General features: G+C 48.7%; 2 protein-coding genes, 3 non-coding genes and 3 pseudogenes across 5 annotated transcripts; all 8 read right to left on the bottom strand.

Annotated features, from left to right (window-relative positions):
- Positions 1-584: 584 nt before the first annotated feature.
- On the bottom strand, positions 585-684 carry LOC148542614 (U2 spliceosomal RNA; annotated as a pseudogene).
- Positions 685-2,083: 1,399 nt separating this feature from the next.
- LOC148542615 (U2 spliceosomal RNA) lies at positions 2,084-2,274 on the bottom strand. Its single transcript, XR_015877950.1, has one exon. It is a non-coding gene; the product is annotated as a U2 spliceosomal RNA (small nuclear RNA).
- Positions 2,275-3,674: 1,400 nt separating this feature from the next.
- LOC148542616 (U2 spliceosomal RNA) lies at positions 3,675-3,865 on the bottom strand. Its single transcript, XR_015877952.1, has one exon. It is a non-coding gene; the product is annotated as a U2 spliceosomal RNA (small nuclear RNA).
- Positions 3,866-5,264: 1,399 nt separating this feature from the next.
- Positions 5,265-5,457, bottom strand: LOC148542617 (U2 spliceosomal RNA). Its single transcript, XR_015877888.1, has one exon. It is a non-coding gene; the product is annotated as a U2 spliceosomal RNA (small nuclear RNA).
- A 204-nt stretch (positions 5,458-5,661) lies between these two features.
- Positions 5,662-11,260, bottom strand: LOC148542618 (uncharacterized). Its single transcript, XM_088468518.1, has 2 exons — positions 10,366-11,260; positions 5,662-5,795 (listed from the first exon to the last, which is right to left on the bottom strand). The coding sequence occupies exons 1-2, from the start codon at positions 11,258-11,260 to the stop codon at positions 5,662-5,664; spliced, it is 1,029 nt and encodes a 342-aa protein (XP_088324644.1).
- Positions 11,261-16,152: 4,892 nt separating this feature from the next.
- Positions 16,153-17,421, bottom strand: LOC148542619 (uncharacterized). Its single transcript, XM_088468501.1, has one exon. It carries the CDS (start codon positions 17,404-17,406, stop codon positions 16,153-16,155), a length of 1,254 nt encoding a protein of 417 aa, XP_088324627.1. The 5' UTR covers positions 17,407-17,421.
- Positions 17,422-18,091: 670 nt separating this feature from the next.
- On the bottom strand, positions 18,092-18,191 carry LOC148542620 (U2 spliceosomal RNA; annotated as a pseudogene).
- A 1,399-nt stretch (positions 18,192-19,590) lies between these two features.
- Positions 19,591-19,771, bottom strand: LOC148542621 (U2 spliceosomal RNA; annotated as a pseudogene).
- Positions 19,772-24,516: the final 4,745 nt, after the last annotated feature.

The following is a 24,516-nucleotide window of genomic DNA, read 5'->3' on the forward strand; positions in this document are numbered from 1 at the left end:
GAGCTTCGGCCGGCTTCGGTCCCTTCTTTGCCGCCTTCTTCCTGGCAGAGGTGGCTGGAGCGGAGGCTGAGGCTGGCACCGGGGTGGGGGCAGCTGAGGCCATCTCTCCTGCTTCTTGCCCGGGGTCGAAGTTGGGCTGGAGAAGGGTCTGCGGCGGTCGGAGGTCGGAAGTCGCTTTCGCAGAGGGCAGAGCAAACAAGTCTAACCCAATGCCAGTCGAAGTCCTTCCTCGTCGCGGTCGCAGGGTCTGGTCGCTGCTGGTCGGAGGTCGGGGGACGGCTTCGCAGAGGGCAGAGCAAACAAGTCTAGCCCAATGCTGGTCGAAGTCCTTCCTCGTCGCAGGGTCTGGTCGTCGCTGGTCGGAGGTCGGTTTCACAGAGGGCAGAGCAAACAAGTCTGACCCTCTGCTACTTGTAGTCCTTCCTCGTCGCAGTCGGCAGTCTGGGGGACGCTGGTCGGAGCTTGGCAGTCGCTTCTTCAGAGGGCAGAGCAGCAAGTCTAACCCTCGGCAAGTCGAATCCTTCTTCCTCTCAGCAGTCCTCTTTCAGCTTCCTCGGCCGGTGCAGGTCCAGAAAAAATGCGGCAGCAGGTCCTCTGGAGCCCGAGTGTAGTCACAGTCCAGTCAGTCAGCACTGATAAGAACAGATACTACACTTGATCTTAGCCAAAAGGCCGAGAAGCGATAACCCATTAAGGGCACGGAAAAAACACGCTCCGTTCTGACCTGACTCACACAATCAAGGAGAATGCTAGAGCAGCCACCAATAATCTATGAAGAGCGGCCTCCTGCTGCTTGCGGCCCTGTCCAAGGTGCTTCCAGCTACTGCAATGACTGACCCACAGCAAGGGCCTTTTTTTTTTTTTTTTTTTTTTTTTTGTTGCCCACCACTTGCCTTTACCATAGCTTAGTTACAAGCAGAAGTGCTCTGGGTTTCTTTCCCATACTCTCTTGCTAGCTGCATGATTTGCATTGGCACCGCCTCCTGCAAACCTCTGCCACACCCACCCAAAAGACGCTTTGCGGCCTTCCTTTCTTCGAGCCGTGTCCCTGCAGTTTATTAGACAGTGTAACCCTTCATTGAAATGCTCAGAAACATTGCTCGGAATGTTCACAGTGTCTACGGAATGTTCAGGAAGAAGAGAATGTTGACAGTCAGAACACAGAATGTTGGTGCATTCTCATTCTAATTTTCAAACAACCAACATTCTACTCTGATGTCAGTGTGTTCTGATGTTTACAAGTATTGCACTTGCTTGCTGAGGTCCATTGGAGGGAGACACAGACCACGAGATGCTTTCTCCAATTGATTGTCCTTGCAAATAGGGACCCAAAAAGGTTTCTTGATGGTCGCACGATGCCGAAAGAGGCACATTTAAACCCGTAACAAAACCATTTATTGGAAACAAATTGCTTGACCAAATGAGCGCCAATTTCAAAAGATTAAGCATAAACCTAGTCTCCCAAATTTCTATGTGGGGACAAAGTTTGCAAAATATTCAAGTTGTCCAAATGAAAAGATGGCCAATTCACGACTGCAAAAGTTCAATCTATCCATGTGCAAAAGTTCAATCTATCCGTGTGGTTGGTTGACACTTCTTGGTGCCAAAAAAGTGAAAAAGAGACGCAAACGAATTCAAAATCTAAATGTGGCATCACCTGGGTGGGTTGGAAAATCAGAGCTCAAACTGTAGCATACGTTCATTATGCAATACGTTCTTTGTGCAATTGATTTCCAAATTACTCTGCAACTCAACTCCAATGATATATAATTTGGGTTCAATCCCAGACATAGGCCTAAATGGAGAAAAACAAATGTAGACACAATAAGGCACCAGACGAGACGACACCAAATAAACAGATCTTGTTTATTTTCAGTAGTTACGTACATAAACCAAATGAAGTGTTAAGAAGTGCCAAAGTGCAAGCAGGTGAGTGCAGGAGGCGCAGCAGGTGGTGGTATTGTCATTTGATTGCATGACGTGCAGACACAGGCAAAAGACTAGTTTGTTGAATCTGTAAGAATGAAACAAAGTGAAACGAAAGAGTTAAATAGTTCTTTTCTATTTTTGGATAACAGTTTAGGAAAGGTGCACCGGTCCTGGAAGTAATGCAATACCAGGTCAATGCGTGGAGTGGACAGAGCAAGCTCTTCTTCCATCTCCCTGTTCTAAAAATCCATTTAATATATGGCCCCCAGATAGGGGGCGTATCAGATATTAAACTGATAAGAACAGATACTACACTTGATCTTAGCCAAAAGGCCGAGAAGCGATAACCCATTAAGGGCACGGAAAAAACACGCTCCGTTCTGACCTGACTCACACAATCAAGGAGAATGCTAGAGCAGCCACCAATAATCTATGAAGAGCGGCCTCCTGCTGCTTGCGGCCCTGTCCAAGGTGCTTCCAGCTACTGCAATGACTGACCCACAGCAAGGGCCTTTTTTTTTTTTTTTTTTTTTTTTTTTGTTGCCCACCACTTGCCTTTACCATAGCTTAGTTACAAGCAGAAGTGCTCTGGGTTTCTTTCCCATACTCTCTTGCTAGCTGCATGATTTGCATTGGCACCGCCTCCTGCAAACCTCTGCCACACCCACCCAAAAGACGCTTTGCGGCCTTCCTTTCTTCGAGCCGTGTCCCTGCAGTTTATTAGACAGTGTAACCCTTCATTGAAATGCTCAGAAACATTGCTCGGAATGTTCACAGTGTCTACGGAATGTTCAGGAAGAAGAGAATGTTGACAGTCAGAACACAGAATGTTGGTGCATTCTCATTCTAATTTTCAAACAACCAACATTCTACTCTGATGTCAGTGTGTTCTGATGTTTACAAGTATTGCACTTGCTTGCTGAGGTCCATTGGAGGGAGACACAGACCACGAGATGCTTTCTCCAATTGATTGTCCTTGCAAATAGGGACCCAAAAAGGTTTCTTGATGGTCGCACGATGCCGAAAGAGGCACATTTAAACCCGTAACAAAACCATTTATTGGAAACAAATTGCTTGACCAAATGAGCGCCAATTTCAAAAGATTAAGCATAAACCTAGTCTCCCAAATTTCTATGTGGGGACAAAGTTTGCAAAATATTCAAGTTGTCCAAATGAAAAGATGGCCAATTCACGACTGCAAAAGTTCAATCTATCCATGTGCAAAAGTTCAATCTATCCGTGTGGTTGGTTGACACTTCTTGGTGCCAAAAAAGTGAAAAAGAGACGCAAACGAATTCAAAATCTAAATGTGGCATCACCTGGGTGGGTTGGAAAATCAGAGCTCAAACTGTAGCATACGTTCATTATGCAATACGTTCTTTGTGCAATTGATTTCCAAATTACTCTGCAACTCAACTCCAATGATATATAATTTGGGTTCAATCCCAGACATAGGCCTAAATGGAGAAAAACAAATGTAGACACAATAAGGCACCAGACGAGACGACACCAAATAAACAGATCTTGTTTATTTTCAGTAGTTACGTACATAAACCAAATGAAGTGTTAAGAAGTGCCAAAGTGCAAGCAGGTGAGTGCAGGAGGCGCAGCAGGTGGTGGTATTGTCATTTGATTGCATGACGTGCAGACACAGGCAAAAGACTAGTTTGTTGAATCTGTAAGAATGAAACAAAGTGAAACGAAAGAGTTAAATAGTTCTTTTCTATTTTTGGATAACAGTTTAGGAAAGGTGCACCGGTCCTGGAAGTAATGCAATACCAGGTCAATGCGTGGAGTGGACAGAGCAAGCTCTTCTTCCATCTCCCTGTTCTAAAAATCCATTTAATATATGGCCCCCAGATAGGGGGCGTATCAGATATTAAACTGATAAGAACAGATACTACACTTGATCTTAGCCAAAAGGCCGAGAAGCGATAACCCATTAAGGGCACGGAAAAAACACGCTCCGTTCTGACCTGACTCACACAATCAAGGAGAATGCTAGAGCAGCCACCAATAATCTATGAAGAGCGGCCTCCTGCTGCTTGCGGCCCTGTCCAAGGTGCTTCCAGCTACTGCAATGACTGACCCACAGCAAGGGCCTTTTTTTTTTTTTTTTTTTTTTTTTTGTTGCCCACCACTTGCCTTTACCATAGCTTAGTTACAAGCAGAAGTGCTCTGGGTTTCTTTCCCATACTCTCTTGCTAGCTGCATGATTTGCATTGGCACCGCCTCCTGCAAACCTCTGCCACACCCACCCAAAAGACGCTTTGCGGCCTTCCTTTCTTCGAGCCGTGTCCCTGCAGTTTATTAGACAGTGTAACCCTTCATTGAAATGCTCAGAAACATTGCTCGGAATGTTCACAGTGTCTACGGAATGTTCAGGAAGAAGAGAATGTTGACAGTCAGAACACAGAATGTTGGTGCATTCTCATTCTAATTTTCAAACAACCAACATTCTACTCTGATGTCAGTGTGTTCTGATGTTTACAAGTATTGCACTTGCTTGCTGAGGTCCATTGGAGGGAGACACAGACCACGAGATGCTTTCTCCAATTGATTGTCCTTGCAAATAGGGACCCAAAAAGGTTTCTTGATGGTCGCACGATGCCGAAAGAGGCACATTTAAACCCGTAACAAAACCATTTATTGGAAACAAATTGCTTGACCAAATGAGCGCCAATTTCAAAAGATTAAGCATAAACCTAGTCTCCCAAATTTCTATGTGGGGACAAAGTTTGCAAAATATTCAAGTTGTCCAAATGAAAAGATGGCCAATTCACGACTGCAAAAGTTCAATCTATCCATGTGCAAAAGTTCAATCTATCCGTGTGGTTGGTTGACACTTCTTGGTGCCAAAAAAGTGAAAAAGAGACGCAAACGAATTCAAAATCTAAATGTGGCATCACCTGGGTGGGTTGGAAAATCAGAGCTCAAACTGTAGCATACGTTCATTATGCAATACGTTCTTTGTGCAATTGATTTCCAAATTACTCTGCAACTCAACTCCAATGATATATAATTTGGGTTCAATCCCAGACATAGGCCTAAATGGAGAAAAACAAATGTAGACACAATAAGGCACCAGACGAGACGACACCAAATAAACAGATCTTGTTTATTTTCAGTAGTTACGTACATAAACCAAATGAAGTGTTAAGAAGTGCCAAAGTGCAAGCAGGTGAGTGCAGGAGGCGCAGCAGGTGGTGGTATTGTCATTTGATTGCATGACGTGCAGACACAGGCAAAAGACTAGTTTGTTGAATCTGTAAGAATGAAACAAAGTGAAACGAAAGAGTTAAATAGTTCTTTTCTATTTTTGGATAACAGTTTAGGAAAGGTGCACCGGTCCTGGAAGTAATGCAATACCAGGTCAATGCGTGGAGTGGACAGAGCAAGCTCTTCTTCCATCTCCCTGTTCTAAAAATCCATTTAATATATGGCCCCCAGATAGGGGGCGTATCAGATATTAAACTGATAAGAACAGATTTTTTTTTTTTTTTTTTTTTCTGAAGCCCGAGGTGCAATGGCTTCAAACACCCAGTGGAAAACAGTGCAAAACTGTGCTGGGGGCATAGGACCTTGGACCCTCTCCAAAAGGAGAAGGGCCCCGTTACTCCCCAACTCCTCAGAGCCAAAAGGTCAACTGAGGAGAAAAGGGTCTTCGGATCTCCCCTCGCCGAAGCTTGAGGAGACCCCTTGAGTCCCCGACCCCCGGAGCCAAAAGGCCCCTTAGGGGGCAAGGGTCTTCAGACTTCCCTCCGCCTCACGGCTCGGGGTCGTCCCTTTCTCCCCAGGGTTGGCCGAAGCTTCCCCCTGGGGAACGAACAAAACCTTCAGCCCTCCCCAAAAGGAGAGGGCCATGGCTACAAGGGGAGAGGTGGCCCATAAGGGTCTCACCTAAACCCCATCAAAACACGTGACACAACACACAAATAACATAAAAATGTGTAGTGAAGGTGCAAAAAAAGTGCAAACACACGTGTAAAATAAATAAATAAGACCCCAGCCTTACAGGCCGTGGGAAAAATAAAAATTATCCTTGCCCTAGCCAAAAGGCCGGGGCAAAGGAAAGTGCAGACAGAAGTAGGTGAAGTGCAAGTGCAAAGTGCCGTACTAGTGCAATGGGTGTGACCAATACCCGTGCATTTTCAGGCACCCCTGGCTCTGCCATACCAGGGGCACAGGCACCTCGGGCTTCAGGCTGCTCCCGGCCCTGGCAAGACCAAGTGTTTCTCCGTTCCCTGCCAGGGTACTGGACCAACCACCCTTAAGAGAGTGAGTACTACGCCCCGGCCGTTCTCCGCTCCAACGCAGGGGCCTCCTTCGCCCCCTTTTAGGACAGCGGATACTAGCGCCGAGTGTTTCCCCACTCTCTACCAGGAGTCAGTCCTCCCCCAGCACAGTACTCCACAGGGTTTTTCCCCATTCTCCCCCAGAAGCGACATCCAAACCTCTGGAGGCAGAACAGGTACTCCACCCCATGTTTCCCAAGAACAGATTTTTTTGATTGAAAAAAGCATTCTTTATTAACATAAAGATGGCAAAAAACATACATAAATCACACATACAAGTGTACTGTGTCGCAGCACAGCCTAAACCCAATACACTATCAAACATAATCAAACATACAATATAATGCGTTGCAAAACATATAGCACAAGGCATCCTATACTATACATAATACTTTGCATTATTCATTCACTACTTAAACAAAAACAACAATCAACAAGGTCTATGGGTGTGGAGGGTAGAGGGGAAGGGAGGGGGGAATCACAGAACTGAAGTTTTTATTGAAAGACAGACACATATATGGGAAGGGTAAATAAATAGAAAGACATATCAACAAAACATCAGTCTCTGTGAAAAATGGGGGAAGGGGCCACTGTCCCAGTCCTTGTTGGACAATCAAGCATGGGGGGAGGGGGCAGAAGAAGGGGGGTTTAGTCCTCTTCTTCCTCAGGGCTGTCCATGATGGAATAGTCTCTTAGCAGGCTGTGAATCAGCCTGCGACAGTCCTGGATAGACATCCTCTCCCTCCGCAGAATGAGGCGATTCCTGGCAAGCCACAAAGCGTCCTTAACACAGTTCATAAGGCGCCAGGCCTCCTGGATTGCCCCATAGGTGTGGGTGCCAGGAAACAATCCGTAAAGTACCGAGTGGTACGAAAGGTTGCTCCTTGGCACACAGTCTTTGAGTTCATTTTCCAGGGCATCTAACAACAACTGTGCATAAGTACAGTCCCAAAACAAGTGCATAGCTGTTTCCTCGTGAGAGATGCACCAGGGGCAATGTCTGTACCTGCACAGGTTACGGGAGTGCATGAATGTCCTTAGGGGCAGACCCCCTTGGATTGCCATCCATGACATGTCCTTGTGTCTATTTGTGAGCCTTTTGGAGGCCACATTGTCCCATACCTGCTTGGCAGTTGCTGAAGGGAGCCCTGGAATAGGCTCCATGACGTCTTTTGCTCTGATGAGCTTGTGGATAGTCTTTGGTTTCCACAAGTCAGGTTTAACTCCCTCCAGTTGGTGCTCCCTCACAAACTTGGACACGTCCAGGTAGACCCAGGGAGTGTTCCAGTTGTAAGGGATGGAGCTGTCCCACTTAGCCCAGCCTAGGGCCCTCCAAAGGGGTAGGAGGAAAAAGTGAGACATGGAGTTTCCTGCAGAGTCATTATCAGTCTCACACAAAGTCCTGCGGATACAGTTGCAAACAAAGAAGGCTCGCAGCATGGTGGGGATATCTGGTATTCCCTTTCCACCTTTGAGGGGCTCCTTGTACATAACTGTCCGCTTTACTCTGTCCATCTTGGAGCCCCAGATGAAGTGAAACACTGCCCTTGTGATGGCCCTGCAGACCGTGACCAGAGGTGGCCAGGCCTGCGCTGTGTACTGCAGAACGGGAAGGATCTCGTTGCGCAGTACAAGTGCTTTTCCTTCGATGGTAAGGTCTCTGAGGCTCCACAGTCCAATTTTTTGCCTTACAGTGGCAAGTCTTTCGTCCCAGCACTTCAGGGCCGCACCTTCACCACCAAGCCAGACTCCCAGAATTTTGATGAAGTCCGGCTTGACAGCAAAGGGGAATGGAGCGGAGGATGACAGGTGCCACTGCCCGAACAGCATAGCCTCTGACTTCCCGCAGTTGACTTTTGCCCCTGAAGCTCGGCCGAAGCTCTCGCAGGTCTGGACGAGTGCTGTCACCGAACTCTGGTCAGCGCAGAAGACAGTGACGTCGTCCATGTACAGCGAGCACTTGGCCTCTCTACGGTCTGGACCCGGTGCGATGACCCCTCTGATCTCTGGTTTCCGTCTGATGCATACAGCCAGGAGCTCTATAACACAAACAAAAAGAAGAGGTGAAAGAGGGCAGCCTTGTCTGACCCCAGATAGAATAGGAAAGGGGTCAGTCTTCCAGCCGTTCACCAACACCGAGCTGTGAATATCAAGGTACATCAGGTTAACATACGTGCAAAACATTTCACCAAGCCCAAACCTCTGCAGGACCCTACCCATCAACTCGTGTGAGACACGGTCAAAGGCCTTCTCCTGGTCAAGGCTGACCAGAGCCGCATGCACGTTCCGGTCCTTGATGTAATGGACCGTGTCTCTGAGGAGGGCAAGGCTATCTGCAATCCTGCGGCCAGGAATGCCGCAGGTCTGGTCCGGGTGAATGATCTGTCCGATGACAGCCTTCAGCCTGTTGGCAAGTACCTTGGCCAGGATCTTGTAGTCCACGTTCAGGAGAGAGATGGGCCTCCAATTTTTCAGCTCACATCTCTCCCCCTTACGCTTATACAAGATCGTGATCAGTCCCTCCCTCAGTGAAGGAGGCATTTTGCCCTCCACCACCATCTCCTTGTACAGCTCGAGCAGGTCCGGGCCAATGAGGTCCCACAGCGCTACATAGAGCTCTGCTGGGAGACCATCACTGCCCGGGGTCCTGCCCTGCCTAAAGGATTTAGCGGCAGAGTGCAACTCCTCCAACACCAAGGGAGCATCCATGGCTGCTTTACCTGCAGGATCAATAGTGTTAGTGATACCTGACAGGAACTCATCAGCCACAGTACTGTCCGTCGTCTTTGGGGAGTAGAGGTCGCCATAGTAGTCCGTGATGACCTTCATGACGCCCTCCTTCCCCTGCCTGGGAATACCGGTCTCATCTCGCAGCTCAGTCAGGGGCGTGTGGCCAGAGTGGAGTTTCCTGAAAAAGAAAGAGTTACATTTCTCACCCTTCTCCAGGTTCTCCACCTTGGAACGGAAGACGATGCGTCTGGATTCCTCCTCGAAGTGCCCTTTCAGGCTCTTTTTGGTCTCCTCCAGATCATCTCTCACGTCCCAGCCGCACCGTTGGAGGTCCTGCAGGGACTGCAGTTGTCTCTGCAGTCCCTTGAAGTTCCTCTTTCGGTCGCACGCCTGTTGTCTTCCTTTGACCTGAAAGAAACTGCGAATGTTAGCCTTAACATATTCCCACCAATCACTCATGCATTCAAAATAGCATTTATCATTCTTCCATGTGATGTAGGCATCCTTCAGCTCGGCCAGCACCTCCTCCCTTTCCAGCAGAGCACAGTTCAACTTCCAGGAGCCTGGGCCAGGAGGAAAACCATTGCCCAGGTCTCCTTGGAAGAGAATGGCTCTGTGGTCAGAGAAGAAGCAGGGAACCATAGCATGCCTGTTCTGCTTCACTGCTCTAGAGGTAAACACAAAGTCAATGCGGGAATGCACCGAGCCATCGGGGCGGCTCCACGTGTAATTCACGGAGCCAGCCCCCATGGAGCCCACAGCATCCCGCAGAGAAGCTTCGGTTACCATTTCTATGAGCAGTTTAGATGTCAAATCAAGCTTAGCAGTGTTGCAGGTGCTGCGTCCATCCTCTTCCATGGGGCAGTTGAAATCTCCGGCCATCACTACTGCCCTAGTGGTTGCGAGCTGCAGCCGCAGGGTCTGGAAAAGCTCCAAACGCTCGTTCTTACCAGGGGGTGCATACACACAGATTAGCCTAATAGGCTCACCTGCCCAGGAGCCGTCTACGATAAGCAATCTGCCGCAGACGAGCTCCTGAACAGAATCTAGTGTGAAGAGGCTCCCCCTAATAAGAATGGCGACCCCTGCAGACTTACACTCACCCCCACCAGACCAATAGGACGGACCGTGAGACCACTGCCGGCCCAGATGTCTATAAGACCTGGAAAAAGGAATAGAGCATTCCTGCAACATGTAAACATCACATTTCTGAGTATCTAAAAATGCAAACACAGACTGTCTTCTAAACTTATCCTTAATACTCCTCACATTAATGGTAAAAAGGGAAAAAGACACCATTAGTTGGGAGAAAAAAGGTTAGAACACGGAAAATACATTTAGCTACCACTCTTGTCGGGCGGTGCTTCCTCTTGAACGGTTGCTGGGTCGCCCTGTTGGGGCGGCTGCATACAGCTCTGGATCAGCTGTTCGATTAAGTTGTCAGCATTAAGGTCAGGTACTACCTCCTCCACGAGGCTTTCCACCATCGCCTCCATCTCGTCCTCTAGTGGAAGAGGGTTCTCGACCTGTTCTACCGCCAACTTCTTGGAAGGGTCGGGGTCAGCAGCTGGGCTGTCAAACTCCTTTCGCTTCCTGCTCGACTGTTGAGTGCCTGCAGAGGGTACAAGAGGGGGAAACTCTTCCTCGGAGAGGAGAGAGACAGGGGGGGTGGAAGAGACAGTGGGATGGAGAAGGGAGCGGGAGGGAGAGGGGGGAGGGGTTGTGCCAGCAGTGGGGGTGGGAGTTGCTGTCACAGTGGGAGGAGGGCGTGGGGTAGGATGGGTGGGAAGGGGTGGGGTAGGAAGGGTAGGACGGGTGCGGGGGGGTGGGGTGGGGGTGGAAGGTTTCTTACCCTCCTGGCGCCTCTGCTGGCCTTGTCCAGTCACTGCTGCCACATAGGATTTTGCCCTATTGGGGCAGTCTCTGTAGACATGGTTCACCTCCCCACAGAGGTTGCATGTCTTCTGGGTGGGGCAATCCTTGGTGTCGTGTCCCGCCACCTTGCACTTCTTGCAGGCTGCCACCTTGCAGTCTCTCCCAATGTGGTCCTTCCCACCGCAGGTCTTGCAGATCCGCGGCTGGTCCGGATAACTGAGAAATCCTGCAGATGCGCCCAGGGAGAAGAACTGTGGCAGGTGCACAACTCCATCGGGGCTCCAGTTATCTTTTAGGAGCTTGACGATGACAGCCCACTTGCCTGTCCAGAAGCCATTCCTGTCCAGGATCTTGGAGGGCTCCTTGATCACCGTGCAGAAACGGCCCAGGAAAGTGGCGATGTCCTTGCCAGGCGTGTGTGGGTTCCGCATTGAAACCGTCACCCGCCTCTCCTCTCTTTGAATAGGGCAATTGCCCACAAAGCGAGAGAAAGGGGATTCAGGCCTCGCCGCTTTCACCGCTTCCCAGTACCTCTTGCAGATTGCAATGGAGGCAAAGGTCACATAAAAGATCCCCTTGAGATAGTTCTGTATGCTGAGGGTTTCAGCAGTCGAGAACCCCTGCTCAAGGACCATCTTCTTGCCGAAGGTCTCCGTCGTCATGTCCGGCATCTTTCCTTCCACCTCCTTCAGCTTCATCACGACGGTCTGCCTCATCCAGGGCTCCAAGGCTGGGGTACCCTTGGGCTGGGTCTGGCTGGGCTTCTCGGTGGCTGTTGCTGGAGGGGCGGTGGAGGTGGATGGGACCTGGTCGGGCAGAGCTTCGGCCGGCTTCGGTCCCTTCTTTGCCGCCTTCTTCCTGGCAGAGGTGGCTGGAGCGGAGGCTGAGGCTGGCACCGGGGTGGGGGCAGCTGAGGCCATCTCTCCTGCTTCTTGCCCGGGGTCGAAGTTGGGCTGGAGAAGGGTCTGCGGCGGTCGGAGGTCGGAAGTCGCTTTCGCAGAGGGCAGAGCAAACAAGTCTAACCCAATGCCAGTCGAAGTCCTTCCTCGTCGCGGTCGCAGGGTCTGGTCGCCGCTGGTCGGAGGTCGGGAGACGGCTTCGCAGAGGGCAGAGCAAACAAGTCTAGCCCAATGCTGGTCGAAGTCCTTCCTCGTCGCAGGGTCTGGTCGTCGCTGGTCGGAGGTCGGTTTCACAGAGGGCAGAGCAAACAAGTCTGACCCTCTGCTACTTGTAGTCCTTCCTCGTCGCAGTCGGCAGTCTGGGGGACGCTGGTCGGAGCTTGGCAGTCGCTTCTTCAGAGGGCAGAGCAGCAAGTCTAACCCTCGGCAAGTCGAATCCTTCTTCCTCTCAGCAGTCCTCTTTCAGCTTCCTCGGCCGGTGCAGGTCCAGAAAAAATGCGGCAGCAGGTCCTCTGGAGCCCGAGTGTAGTCACAGTCCAGTCAGTCAGCACTGATAAGAACAGATTTTTTGATTGAAAAAAGCATTCTTTATTAACATAAAGATGGCAAAAAACATACATAAATCACACATACAAGTGTACTGTGTCGCAGCACAGCCTAAACCCAATACACTATCAAACATAATCAAACATACAATATAATGCATTGCAAAACATATAGCACAAGGCATCCTATACTATACATAATACTTTGCATTATTCATTCACTACTTAAACAAAAACAACAATCAACAAGGTCTATGGGTGTGGAGGGTAGAGGGGAAGGGAGGGGGGAATCACAGAACTGAAGTTTTTATTGAAAGACAGACACATATATGGGAAGGGTAAATAAATAGAAAGACATATCAACAAAACATCAGTCTCTGTGAAAAATGGGGGAAGGGGCCACTGTCCCAGTCCTTGTTGGACAATCAAGCATGGGGGGAGGGGGCAGAAGAAGGGGGGTTTAGTCCTCTTCTTCCTCAGGGCTGTCCGTGATGGAATAGTCTCTTAGCAGGCTGTGAATCAGCCTGCGACAGTCCTGGATAGACATCCTCTCCCTCCGCAGAATGAGGCGATTCCTGGCAAGCCACAAAGCGTCCTTAACACAGTTCATAAGGCGCCAGGCCTCCTGGATTGCCCCATAGGTGTGGGTGCCAGGAAACAGTCCGTAAAGTACCGAGTGGTACGAAAGGTTGCTCCTTGGCACACAGTCTTTGAGTTCATTTTCCAGGGCATCTAACAACAACTGTGCATAAGTACAGTCCCAAAACAAGTGCATAGCTGTTTCCTCGTGAGAGATGCACCAGGGGCAATGTCTGTACCTGCACAGGTTACGGGAGTGCATGAATGTCCTTAGGGGCAGACCCCCTTGGATTGCCATCCATGACATGTCCTTGTGTCTATTTGTGAGCCTTTTGGAGGCCACATTGTCCCATACCTGCTTGGCAGTTGCTGAAGGGAGCCCTGGAATAGGCTCCATGACGTCTTTTGCTCTGATGAGCTTGTGGATAGTCTTTGGTTTCCACAAGTCAGGTTTAACTCCCTCCAGTTGGTGCTCCCTCACAAACTTGGACACGTCCAGGTAGAACCAGGGAGTGTTCCAGTTGTAAGGGATGGAGCTGTCCCACTTAGCCCAGCCTAGGGCCCTCCAAAGGGGTAGGAGGAAAAAGCGAGACATGGAGTTTCCTGCAGAGTCATTATCAGTCTCACACAAAGTCCTGCGGATACAGTTGCAAACAAAGAAGGCTCGCAGCATGGTGGGGATATCTGGTATTCCCTTTCCACCTTTGAGGGGCTCCTTGTACATAACTGTCCGCTTTACTCTGTCCATCTTGGAGCCCCAGATGAAGTGAAACACTGCCCTTGTGATGGCCCTGCAGACCGTGACCAGAGGTGGCCAGGCCTGCGCTGTGTACTGCAGAACGGGAAGGATCTCGTTGCGCAGTACAAGTGCTTTTCCTTCGATGGTAAGGTCTCTGAGGCTCCACAGTCCAATTTTTTGCCTTACAGTGGCAAGTCTTTCGTCCCAGCACTTCAGGGCCGCACCTTCACCACCAAGCCAGACTCCCAGAATTTTGATGAAGTCCGGCTTGACAGCAAAGGGGAATGGAGCGGAGGATGACAGGTGCCACTGCCCGAACAGCATAGCCTCTGACTTCCCGCAGTTGACTTTTGCCCCTGAAGCTCGGCCGAAGCTCTCGCAGGTCTGGACGAGTGCTGTCACCGAACTCTGGTCAGCGCAGAAGACAGTGACGTCGTCCATGTACAGCGAGCACTTGGCCTCTCTACGGTCTGGACCCGGTGCGATGACCCCTCTGATCTCTGGTTTCCGTCTGATGCATACAGCCAGGAGCTCTATAACACAAACAAAAAGAAGAGGTGAAAGAGGGCAGCCTTGTCTGACCCCAGATAGAATAGGAAAGGGGTCAGTCTTCCAGCCGTTCACCAACACCGAGCTGTGAATATCAAGGTACATCAGGTTAACATACGTGCAAAACATTTCACCAAGCCCAAACCTCTGCAGGACCCTACCCATCAACTCATGTGAGACACGGTCAAAGGCCTTCTCCTGGTCAAGGCTGACCAGAGCCGCATGCACGTTCCGGTCCTTGATGTAATGGACCGTGTCTCTGAGGAGGGCAAGGCTATCTGCAATCCTGCGGCCAGGAATGCCGCAGGTCTGGTCCGGGTGAATGATCTGTCCGATGACAGCCTTCAGCCTGTTGGCAAGTACCTTGGCCAGGATCTTGTAGTCCACGTTCAGGAGAGAGATGGGCCTCCAATTTTTCAGCTCACATCTCTCCCCCTTACGCTTATACAAGATCGTGATCAGTCCCTCCCTCAGTGAAGGAGGCATTTTGCCCTCCACCACCATCTCCTTGTACAGCTCGAGCAGGTCCGGGCCAATGAGGTCCCACAGCGCTACATAGAGCTCTGCTGGGAGACCATCACTGCCCGGGGTCCTGCCCTGCCTAAAGGATTTAGCGGCAGAGTGCAACTCCTCCAACACCAAGGGAGCATCCATGGCTGCTTTACCTGCAGGATCAATAGTGTTAGTGATACCTGACAGGAACTCATCAGCCACAGTACTGTCCGTCGTCTTTGGGGAGTAGAGGTCGCCATAGTAGTCCGTGATGACCTTCATGACGCCCTCCTTCCCCTGCCTGGGAATACCGGTCTCATCTCGCAGCTCAGTCAGGGGCGTGTGGCCAGAGTGGAGTTTCCTGAAAAAGAAAGAGTTACATTTCTCACCCTTCTCCAGGTTCTCCACCTTGGAACGGAAGACGATGCGTCTGGATTCCTCCTCGAAGTGCCCTTTCAGGCTCTTTTTGGTCTCCTCCAGATCATCTCTCACGTCCCAGCCGCACCGTTGGAGGTCCTGCAGGGACTGCAGTTGTCTCTGCAGTCCCTTGAAGTTCCTCTTTCGGTCGCACGCCTGTTGTCTTCCTTTGACCTGAAAGAAACTGCGAATGTTAGCCTTAACATATTCCCACCAATCACTCATGCATTCAAAATAGCATTTATCATTCTTCCATGTGATGTAGGCATCCTTCAGCTCGGCCAGCACCTCCTCCCTTTCCAGCAGAGCACAGTTCAACTTCCAGGAGCCTGGGCCAGGAGGAAAACCATTGCCCAGGTCTCCTTGGAAGAGAATGGCTCTGTGGTCAGAGAAGAAGCAGGGAACCATAGCATGCCTGTTCTGCTTCACTGCTCTAGAGGTAAACACAAAGTCAATGCGGGAATGCACCGAGCCATCGGGGCGGCTCCACGTGTAATTCACGGAGCCAGCCCCCATGGAGCCCACAGCATCCCGCAGAGAAGCTTCGGTTACCATTTCTATGAGCAGTTTAGATGTCAAATCAAGCTTAGCAGTGTTGCAGGTGCTGCGTCCATCCTCTTCCATGGGGCAGTTGAAATCTCCGGCCATCACTACTGCCCTAGTGGTTGCGAGCTGCAGCCGCAGGGTCTGGAAAAGCTCCAAACGCTCGTTCTTACCAGGGGGTGCATACACACAGATTAGCCTAATAGGCTCACCTGCCCAGGAGCCGTCTACGATAAGCAATCTGCCGCAGACGAGCTCCTGAACAGAATCTAGTGTGAAGAGGCTCCCCCTAATAAGAATGGCGACCCCTGCAGACTTACACTCACCCCCACCAGACCAATAGGACGGACCGTGAGACCACTGCCGGCCCAGATGTCTATAAGACCTGGAAAAAGGAATAGAGCATTCCTGCAACATGTAAACATCACATTTCTGAGTATCTAAAAATGCAAACACAGACTGTCTTCTAAACTTATCCTTAATACTCCTCACATTAATGGTAAAAAGGGAAAAAGACACCATTAGTTGGGAGAAAAAAGGTTAGAACACGGAAAATACATTTAGCTACCACTCTTGTCGGGCGGTGCTTCCTCTTGAACGGTTGCTGGGTCGCCCTGTTGGGGCGGCTGCATACAGCTCTGGATCAGCTGTTCGATTAAGTTGTCAGCATTAAGGTCAGGTACTACCTCCTCCACGAGGCTTTCCACCATCGCCTCCATCTCGTCCTCTAGTGGAAGAGGGTTCTCGACCTGTTCTACCGCCAACTTCTTGGAAGGGTCGGGGTCAGCAGCTGGGCTGTCAAACTCCTTTCGCTTCCTGCTCGACTGTTGAGTGCCTGCAGAGGATACAAGAGGGGGAAACTCTTCCTCGGAGAGGAGAGAGACAGGGGGGGTGGAAGAGACAGTGGGATGGAGAAGGGAGCGGGAGGGAGAGGGGGGAGGGGTTGTGCCAGCAGTGGGGGTGGGAGTTGCTGTCACAGTGGGAGGAGGGCGTGGGGTAGGATGGGTGGGAAGGGGTGGGGTAGGAAGGGTAGGACGGGTGCGGGGGGGTGGGGTGGGGATGGAAGGTTTCTTACCCTCCTGGCGCCTCTGCTGGCCTTGTCCAGTCACTGCTGCCACGTAGGATTTTGCCCTATTGGGGCAGTCTCTGTAGACATGGTTCACCTCCCCACAGAGGTTGCATGTCTTCTGGGTGGGGCAATCCTTGGTGTCGTGTCCCGCCACCTTGCACTTCTTGCAGGCTGCCACCTTGCAGTCTCTCCCAATGTGGTCCTTCCCACCGCAGGTCTTGCAGATCCGCGGCTGGTCCGGATAACTGAGAAATCCTGCAGATGCGCCCAGGGAGAAGAACTGTGGCAGGTGCACAACTCCATCGGGGCTCCAGTTGTCTTTTAGGAGCTTGACGATGACAGCCCACTTGCCTGTCCAGAAGCCATTCCTGTCCAGGATCTTGGAGGGCTCCTTGATCACCGTGCAGAAACGGCCCAGGAAAGTGGCGATGTCCTTGCCAGGCGTGTGTGGGTTCCGCATTGAAACCGTCACCCGCCTCTCCTCTCTTTGAATAGGGCAATTGCCCACAAAGCGAGAGAAAGGGGATTCAGGCCTCGCCGCTTTCACCGCTTCCCAGTACCTCTTGCAGATTGCAATGGAGGCAAAGGTCACGTAAAAGATGCCCTTGATGTAGTTCTGTATGCTGAGGGTTTCAGCGGTCGAGAACCCCTGTTCAAGGATCATCTTCTTGCCGAAGGTCTCCGTCGTCATGTCCGGCATCTTTCCTTCCACCTCCTTCAGCTTCATCACGACGGTCTGCCTCATCCAGGGCTCCAAGGCTGGGGTACCCTTGGGCTGGGTCTGGCTGGGCTTCTCGGGGGCTGTTGCTGGAGGGGCGGTGGAGGTGGATGGGACCTGGTCGGGCAGAGCTTCGGCCGGCTTCGGTCCCTTCTTTGCCGCCTTCTTCCTGGCAGAGGTGGCTGGAGCGGAGGCTGAGGCTGGCACCGGGGTGGGGGCAGCTGAGGCCATCTCTCCTGCTTCTTGCCCGGGGTCGAAGTTGGGCTGGAGAAGGGTCTGCGGCGGTCGGAGGTCGGAAGTCGCTTTCGCAGAGGGCAGAGCAAACAAGTCTAACCCAATGCCAGTCGAAGTCCTTCCTCGTCGCGGTCGCAGGGTCTGGTCGCCGCTGGTCGGAGGTCGGGAGACGGCTTCGCAGAGGGCAGAGCAAACAAGTCTAGCCCAATGCTGGTCGAAGTCCTTCCTCGTCGCAGGGTCTGGTCGTCGCTGGTCGGAGGTCGGTTTCACAGAGGGCAGAGCAAACAAGTCTGACCCTCTGCTACTTGTAGTCCTTCCTCGTCGCAGTCGGCAGTCTGGGGGACGCTGGTCGGAGCTTGGCAGTCGCTTCTTCAGAGGGCAGAGCAGCAAGTCTAACCCTCGGCAAGTCGAATCCTTCTTCCTCTCAGCAGTCCTCTTTCAGCTTCCTCGGCCGGTGCAGGTCCAGAAAAAATGCGGCAGCAGGTCCTCTGGGGCCCGAGTGTAGCCACAGTCCAGTCAGTCAGCACTGATAAGAACAGATACTACACTTGATCTTAGCCAAAAGGCCGAGAAGCGATAACCCATTAAGGGCACGGAAAAAACACGCTCCGTTCTGACCTGACTCACACAATCAAGGAGAATGCTAGAGCAGCCACCAATAATCTATGAAGAGCGGCCTCCTGCTGCTTGCGGCCCTGTCCAAGGTGCTTCCAGCTACTGCAATGACTGACCCACAGCAAGGGCCTTTTTTTTTTTTTTTTTTTTTTTTTTGTTGCCCACCACTTGCCTTTACCATAGCTTAGTTACAAGCAGAAGTGCTCTGGGTTTCTTTCCCATACTCTCTTGCTAGCTGCATGATTTGCATTGGCACCGCCTCCTGCAAACCTCTGCCACACCCACCCAAAAGACGCTTTGCGGCCTTCCTTTCTTCGAGCCGTGTCCCTGCAGTTTATTAGACAGTGTAACCCTTCATTGAAATGCTCAGAAACATTGCTCGGAATGTTCACAGTGTCTACGGAATGTTCAGGAAGAAGAGAATGTTGACAGTCAGAACACAGAATGTTGGTGCATTCTCATTCTAATTTTCAAACAACCAACATTCTACTCTGATGTCAGTGTGTTCTGATGTTTACAAGTATTGCACTTGCTTGCTGAGGTCCATTGGAGGGAGACACAGACCACGAGATGCTTTCTCCAATTGATTGTCCTTGCAAATAGGGACCCAAAAAGGTTTCTTGATGGTCGCACGATGCCGAAAGAGGCACATTTAAACCCGTAACAAAACCATTTATTGGAAACAAATTGCTTGACCAAATGAGCGCCAATTTCAAAAGATTAAGCATAAACCTAGTCTCCCAAATTTCTATGTGGGGACAAAGTTTGCAAAATATTCAAGTTGTCCAAATGAAAAGATGGCCAATTCACGACTGCAAAAGTTCAATCTATCCATGTGCAAAAGTTCAATCTATCCGTGTGGTTGGTTGACACTTCTTGGTGCCAAAAAAGTGAAAAAGAGACGCAAACGAATTCAAAATCTAAATGTGGCATCACCTGGGTGGGTTGGAAAATCAGAGCTCAAACTGTAGCATACGTTCATTATGCAATACGTTCTTTGTGCAATTGATTTCCAAATTACTCTGCAACTCAACTCCAATGATATATAATTTGGGTTCAATCCCAGACATAGGCCTAAATGGAGAAAAACAAATGTAGACACAATAAGGCACCAGACGAGACGACACCAAATAAACAGATCTTGTTTATTTTCAGTAGTTACGTACATAAACCAAATGAAGTGTTAAGAAGTGCCAAAGTGCAAGCAGGTGAGTGCAGGAGGCGCAGCAGGTGGTGGTATTGTCATTTGATTGCATGACGTGCAGACACAGGCAAAAGACTAGTTTGTTGAATCTGTAAGAATGAAACAAAGTGAAACGAAAGAGTTAAATAGTTCTTTTCTATTTTTGGATAACAGTTTAGGAAAGGTGCACCGGTCCTGGAAGTAATGCAATACCAGGTCAATGCGTGGAGTGGACAGAGCAAGCTCTTCTTCCATCTCCCTGTTCTAAAAATCCATTTAATATATGGCCCCCAGATAGGGGGCGTATCAGATATTAAACTGATAAGAACAGATTTTTTTTTTTTTTTTTTTTGAAACCATTCAGTACGGAACATACTTCACAACCACCAAGGGCAGCAAGTACTCCAACACATCACAGGCTTCTTTTTTTATTATAAAAAGAGTAATCGTTCAATAGTACAAAATGTCAAAAAAACATCCTAATTTAGCAATTAAACAAGAAATAACAATGCAGAAACAGAGAATAAGCTGGATAGAAAAGACAAAATATTTAATCTAGAAGCACCCAATCCTTCCATTTTCTATGCTTCCACATGCCCTCCGCATCCTCATCTCCTCCAGTATGCCTATCCCACCTATAACAGAGGTATAACTTTCCCAAAACCATCCGGGAACATTCCTTGATTTTAACAACCTCTTTCTTAAAAATATATATATTCCGCACATTCCACAATACTTCAGACACACAAGCCACAAACAACCAAAGCAATCTTTCATTCACTTTGCCACTTGCGCCAAAACCAAACATCGCCACCTTCCATCCCATAAATTGTACACCAGTTAGCTCCTTACATAACACACCCAGTTTCTTCCATACTTTCTGAGCATACCTACAATTCCAAAAAACATGCAAGACACTTTCACACCCTGTACACCTCTCTCTAGGACACTCATCCGATCGCACCAAATCTCTCTTTTTTTGGAATTCTCTTACAGACAGCACACCATGCAATTTCATCCACACAATCTCTTTTTGTTTATTTGTCTGACCTTTCACACTGAGCTGTTTCCAAACTTTTGCACTTACATGAGCAGTCAAACCATCAATCACACAAACCTCTTCCCTATCTTTCAGTCTCTTAACAACTTTCTTCTTATCACGCCATTCATTCAACTCCACACCTAACAAATCAAATTTTTTAATAAAAGCCTCAATCACCTCATACCACTTACAGACACACTGAGCCATAGGTAAAGAATTATTCCTCAAACGCCATTTCAAACTACATAACATCCATCCAGCCATATATCTCATCATACATGCAGCTTTAGTTTCACCATCCAACAAACGTAAAACTTGTGCAATATAGTTCACACCAAAGAAAAACTCCAAATTTGGAAAGTTCACGCCTCCATTCCCACATTCCTTAATTACAAACTCTCTCTTTAAACGCTCCATCCTTGAACCCCAAAAGAAAAGGAACAAAATCCTGTTTAACTTTTTCACAACTCCCGGCCCAGGAGGAAAAACATTAGCAACGTAAAGCAACATAGGTAAAATAACAGCTTTTAACACAAGTACTTTCCCATAAATAGATAACTTTCTCAAGTTCCAAAAATTTAATTTTTTTACTACCTTTCTCCCAACCTCATCCCAACTTTCCTTCCCATTCAAAGATTCCTCAAACACAACCCCCAAAACTTTCAGACCTCCTTGCACACATTCCATCTGGTTATCCTGCACAGTATCATCTCCAAAACATTTTATTTTGGACTTTTGCCAATTAACTTTAAAAGCGGATCCTCCACAAAAAATATTAATTTTTAATTTTGCTCTGTCCAACGTAGCCTTATTTCCACCTACTACTACAACATCGTCCATATATGCCAAAACTTTCACACATTCACCCTTACACCCAGGTACTAAAAAACCACGCACTACTTTATCCTTACGCAACATACACAACAAAGGTTCTAACACACAAAGAAAAAGAATTGGTGATAACGGACACCCTTGTCTCACGCCAGAGTCAATCTTCACATGCTCACTCAAATGGCCATTCACCAGCACTCTGCTACAAGCACCCTCATACAAAAGTCTGATCCGATCTACAAAGACAGTTGGAAAACTCATACGCTCTAACACTCTAAACATAAAGTCATGACCCACTCTATCATACGCTTTCTCAAAATCTAACGCCATCACATACAACATCTGCTTTCTTCCTAACACATCACCAATCATATCCCGAAACAACATCAAATTATCATGCACACGTCTTCCAGGCACTGCACAGACTTGCTCCTCCCCAATCACTTGCTGAATTACCACTTTCATTCTGCACGCCAAACACTTTGCGAAAATCTTGTAATCTGTATTTAGCAACGTAATAGGACGCCAATTTGCTAAGACTCTCCTATCACCTTTCTTATGAAGTAAAACTACCACTCCTTCTTTCATAGCATCATTCATACACCCATTCTTAAAAATAAAATGCAACACTTCAACCAAATCATCCTTAACAAACTCCCACATACTCACATAAAATTCCACAGGCAATCCATCTCGTCCGGGCGACTTATTCCTACTCATACTTTTTAACACATACTCCACCTCATCACACAACACTGCATCCGTTAAGTTCTCATACTCTATTACATCCACTTTTTCTGAGATTATGTTTAAAACATCCTCTTGCATATCCCTATCAACTTCTTTCCACTTATACAAATTCTTATAAAACTTCTCCACTTCAAACATGATACCATTCATATCTGTCACATCCACACCACTTTCATCCAGAATAACAGCCATATCCCTGTTACCATTACACACTTTCTTAAAAAAGAATCGACTACAGGTTTCATCCTGTTCCATATGTTCCACTTTCGCTCTATAGATAATTTGCTTCCCTCTCTCATCCAACCTCTCATTCACTTCTTGTCTAACACACTTAATATCCTCAGCAACATCATGACCCATATCTTGCAAAGCATACAAAAAATCCAACCTTTTATACAACAAATCATACCGATTACGGTTTCGCTCAGCTATATTACGTCCCATTTTACGAAAAAACATACTCACTTTCACTTTCATCCATTCCCACCAATCAAGCACATTCTCAAAATCAGTCTTGCACTCTTTCCACTTAGGATATTGTTGTCCAAAACACTTCCTCACATATTCATCCTCAAGTAGTCTCACATTCATTTTCCACACACCCCTACCATAATCCATACCATCCACACATTCAACCTCACACAACAAGCATTCATGATCTGAATACAGCACCCTCTGTTGGTCATAAAGAATATACGACAAGCCTCTCCCTAACAACAAATAATCTAACCTAGAAAATATTTGTCCCCTATCCGCCCTATACGTAGGCTTCGGTTTTCCCTTGCCACATGCACACGACACATCCACCAGTTGAAAATCAGTAATCACACTCTTCAACATTCTACCCGTCACATCCACTACACTCACTCCCACACTCTGCCTATCACACTTCTCCATAATACAATTAAAGTCACCAACCAAACACACAGGTAATCTACCTGGGAGAAAAAAACACAATTTTGCAAACAAGTCCTTCCGTTCATTCTTATCAACAGGCGCATACACGTTTATCAGACGAAACTTAAAACCCCTGTAACACACGTGCACCAAAATGCACCGCCCTGGTTCAATAATGGTATAAGAATCAAAAACAAAATCCTTCCCCTTTGCAAGAATCCCCACCCCATCATTTTTATTTTTATGAGAGCCTGACCAAATAGTAGCACCATAAGGCCACTCATCACTTGCAGGAGCCTCACACACACCACATTCTTGCAAGCAATATAAGTCCCCTTTTTTTCCTTTGAGATCCTCAAAAATTGCAGATCTTCTAGCTTTTGTTTTAATTCCCCTAACATTCAGGGAAACCAAATTAAAAGTTTGCATCAGGAAAGAGGATTACAAATAAAAAGGACAGAAAAAGACATTGACATAAAATAACATACAACTCAAGTTCCACTACAGACCTCCATAAAATTCTGTACATCCTCGGAAGCCAGGTAGGAACCGTCAGGTGAAATCAAAACAGAGCCATCCTCTCTGACAGGTTGTGCACATGGTATAGAGGACACATTAGATTCCTGAGAAAAAACCCCAGCATCCCCCTTATGCAAAACATTATCAGACTGTAAAGACAAAATAGCAGTTGTAGCTCCTCCCACCACCTCTGTGCTACTCACATTTTCCATATTGCAGGTTACACTATTCTCTCCCTCCTCCACACATAACCCTACATAACGATTGCTAGTTGTTACATTTACTGCTGCTGTCAGTTTCTGCCTTTTGGCAGAGCCAGCAGTAGACACTCCACGTTTACCTTTCACCACAATGAAATCCCCCTCCTCCTCCTTACCCCTGACAGGAGCTGGGCTGCTCTCTGCCGCAGACACAGAGTCCCATTCACTTTCCGACTCAGTCCAGGTGCAATGCAGAGACCCAGCAGCTGAGCTGTCAGCAGGGCTGGCTGGAAACAGTGCAGCAAGATCTTCTGTCAGTCCCAGACTTTGACACTGAACTCCCTCATCAGCACTGACAGGCAGCCTTTGTAGTGGGAACGCAGGGGAATCCTCTCTCACTATCTCCTTCTGACGCTGAGCTCCTGCAGCAACGCTGACAGCCTGACTTGGTAGAGACTGAGCAGGGAAAACCTTCTCCATAGAAGCACCAATGAGCCGCGAGTGGGCGGGGCCAGCAGCAGCAGAGCTGGACAGAGCAGGGAACTCATCCACAGGAACAGAACCAATCAGCCGCGGGTGGGCGGGGCCAACCACTGGGCTCGTCACAGGCAGAACAGGGAATTCCTCCATAGATGCCAGTCGAGGGGGGGCGGAGTCAGCCGCGATGACGTCATTAGCCGCGCTCCCAACCCGGGGAACAGGCAAAACACTGCTCTCTGCACAAGCGTTGTCACTGACAGGGGATTCCCTCTCCACATTCAAAGTTTTGGCGCCCAGATCCTTCTGCACGGACTGCAAAGTGGCCATTTTCACCTCAGCAGCATGGATAGCTTGTGCAACAGAAACATATGGCACACCCTGCTGCT

The sequence above is a fragment of the Taudactylus pleione genome, unplaced genomic scaffold (genome assembly GCF_031769625.1).
Source record: "Taudactylus pleione unplaced genomic scaffold, aTauple2 ptg000012l, whole genome shotgun sequence".
Classification (NCBI taxonomy): Eukaryota; Metazoa; Chordata; class Amphibia; order Anura; family Myobatrachidae; genus Taudactylus; species Taudactylus pleione.

What these genes read in the sequence shown, in the direction of transcription:
- LOC148542618 (XM_088468518.1), bottom strand. Translation starts at nt 11,260, where the DNA reads ATGCGGAACCCACACACGCCTGGCAAGGACATCGCCACTTTCCTGGGC. An exon ending in CGAACAGCTGATCCAGAGCT is followed by an intron (nt 5,796 to 10,365) that starts GTATGCAGCCGC and finishes CTCCCCTTGTAG; the next exon opens with CCATGGCCCTCTCCTTTTGG.
- LOC148542619 (XM_088468501.1), bottom strand. Translation starts at nt 17,406, where the DNA reads ATGAGGCAGACCGTCGTGATGAAGCTGAAGGAGGTGGAAGGAAAGATG.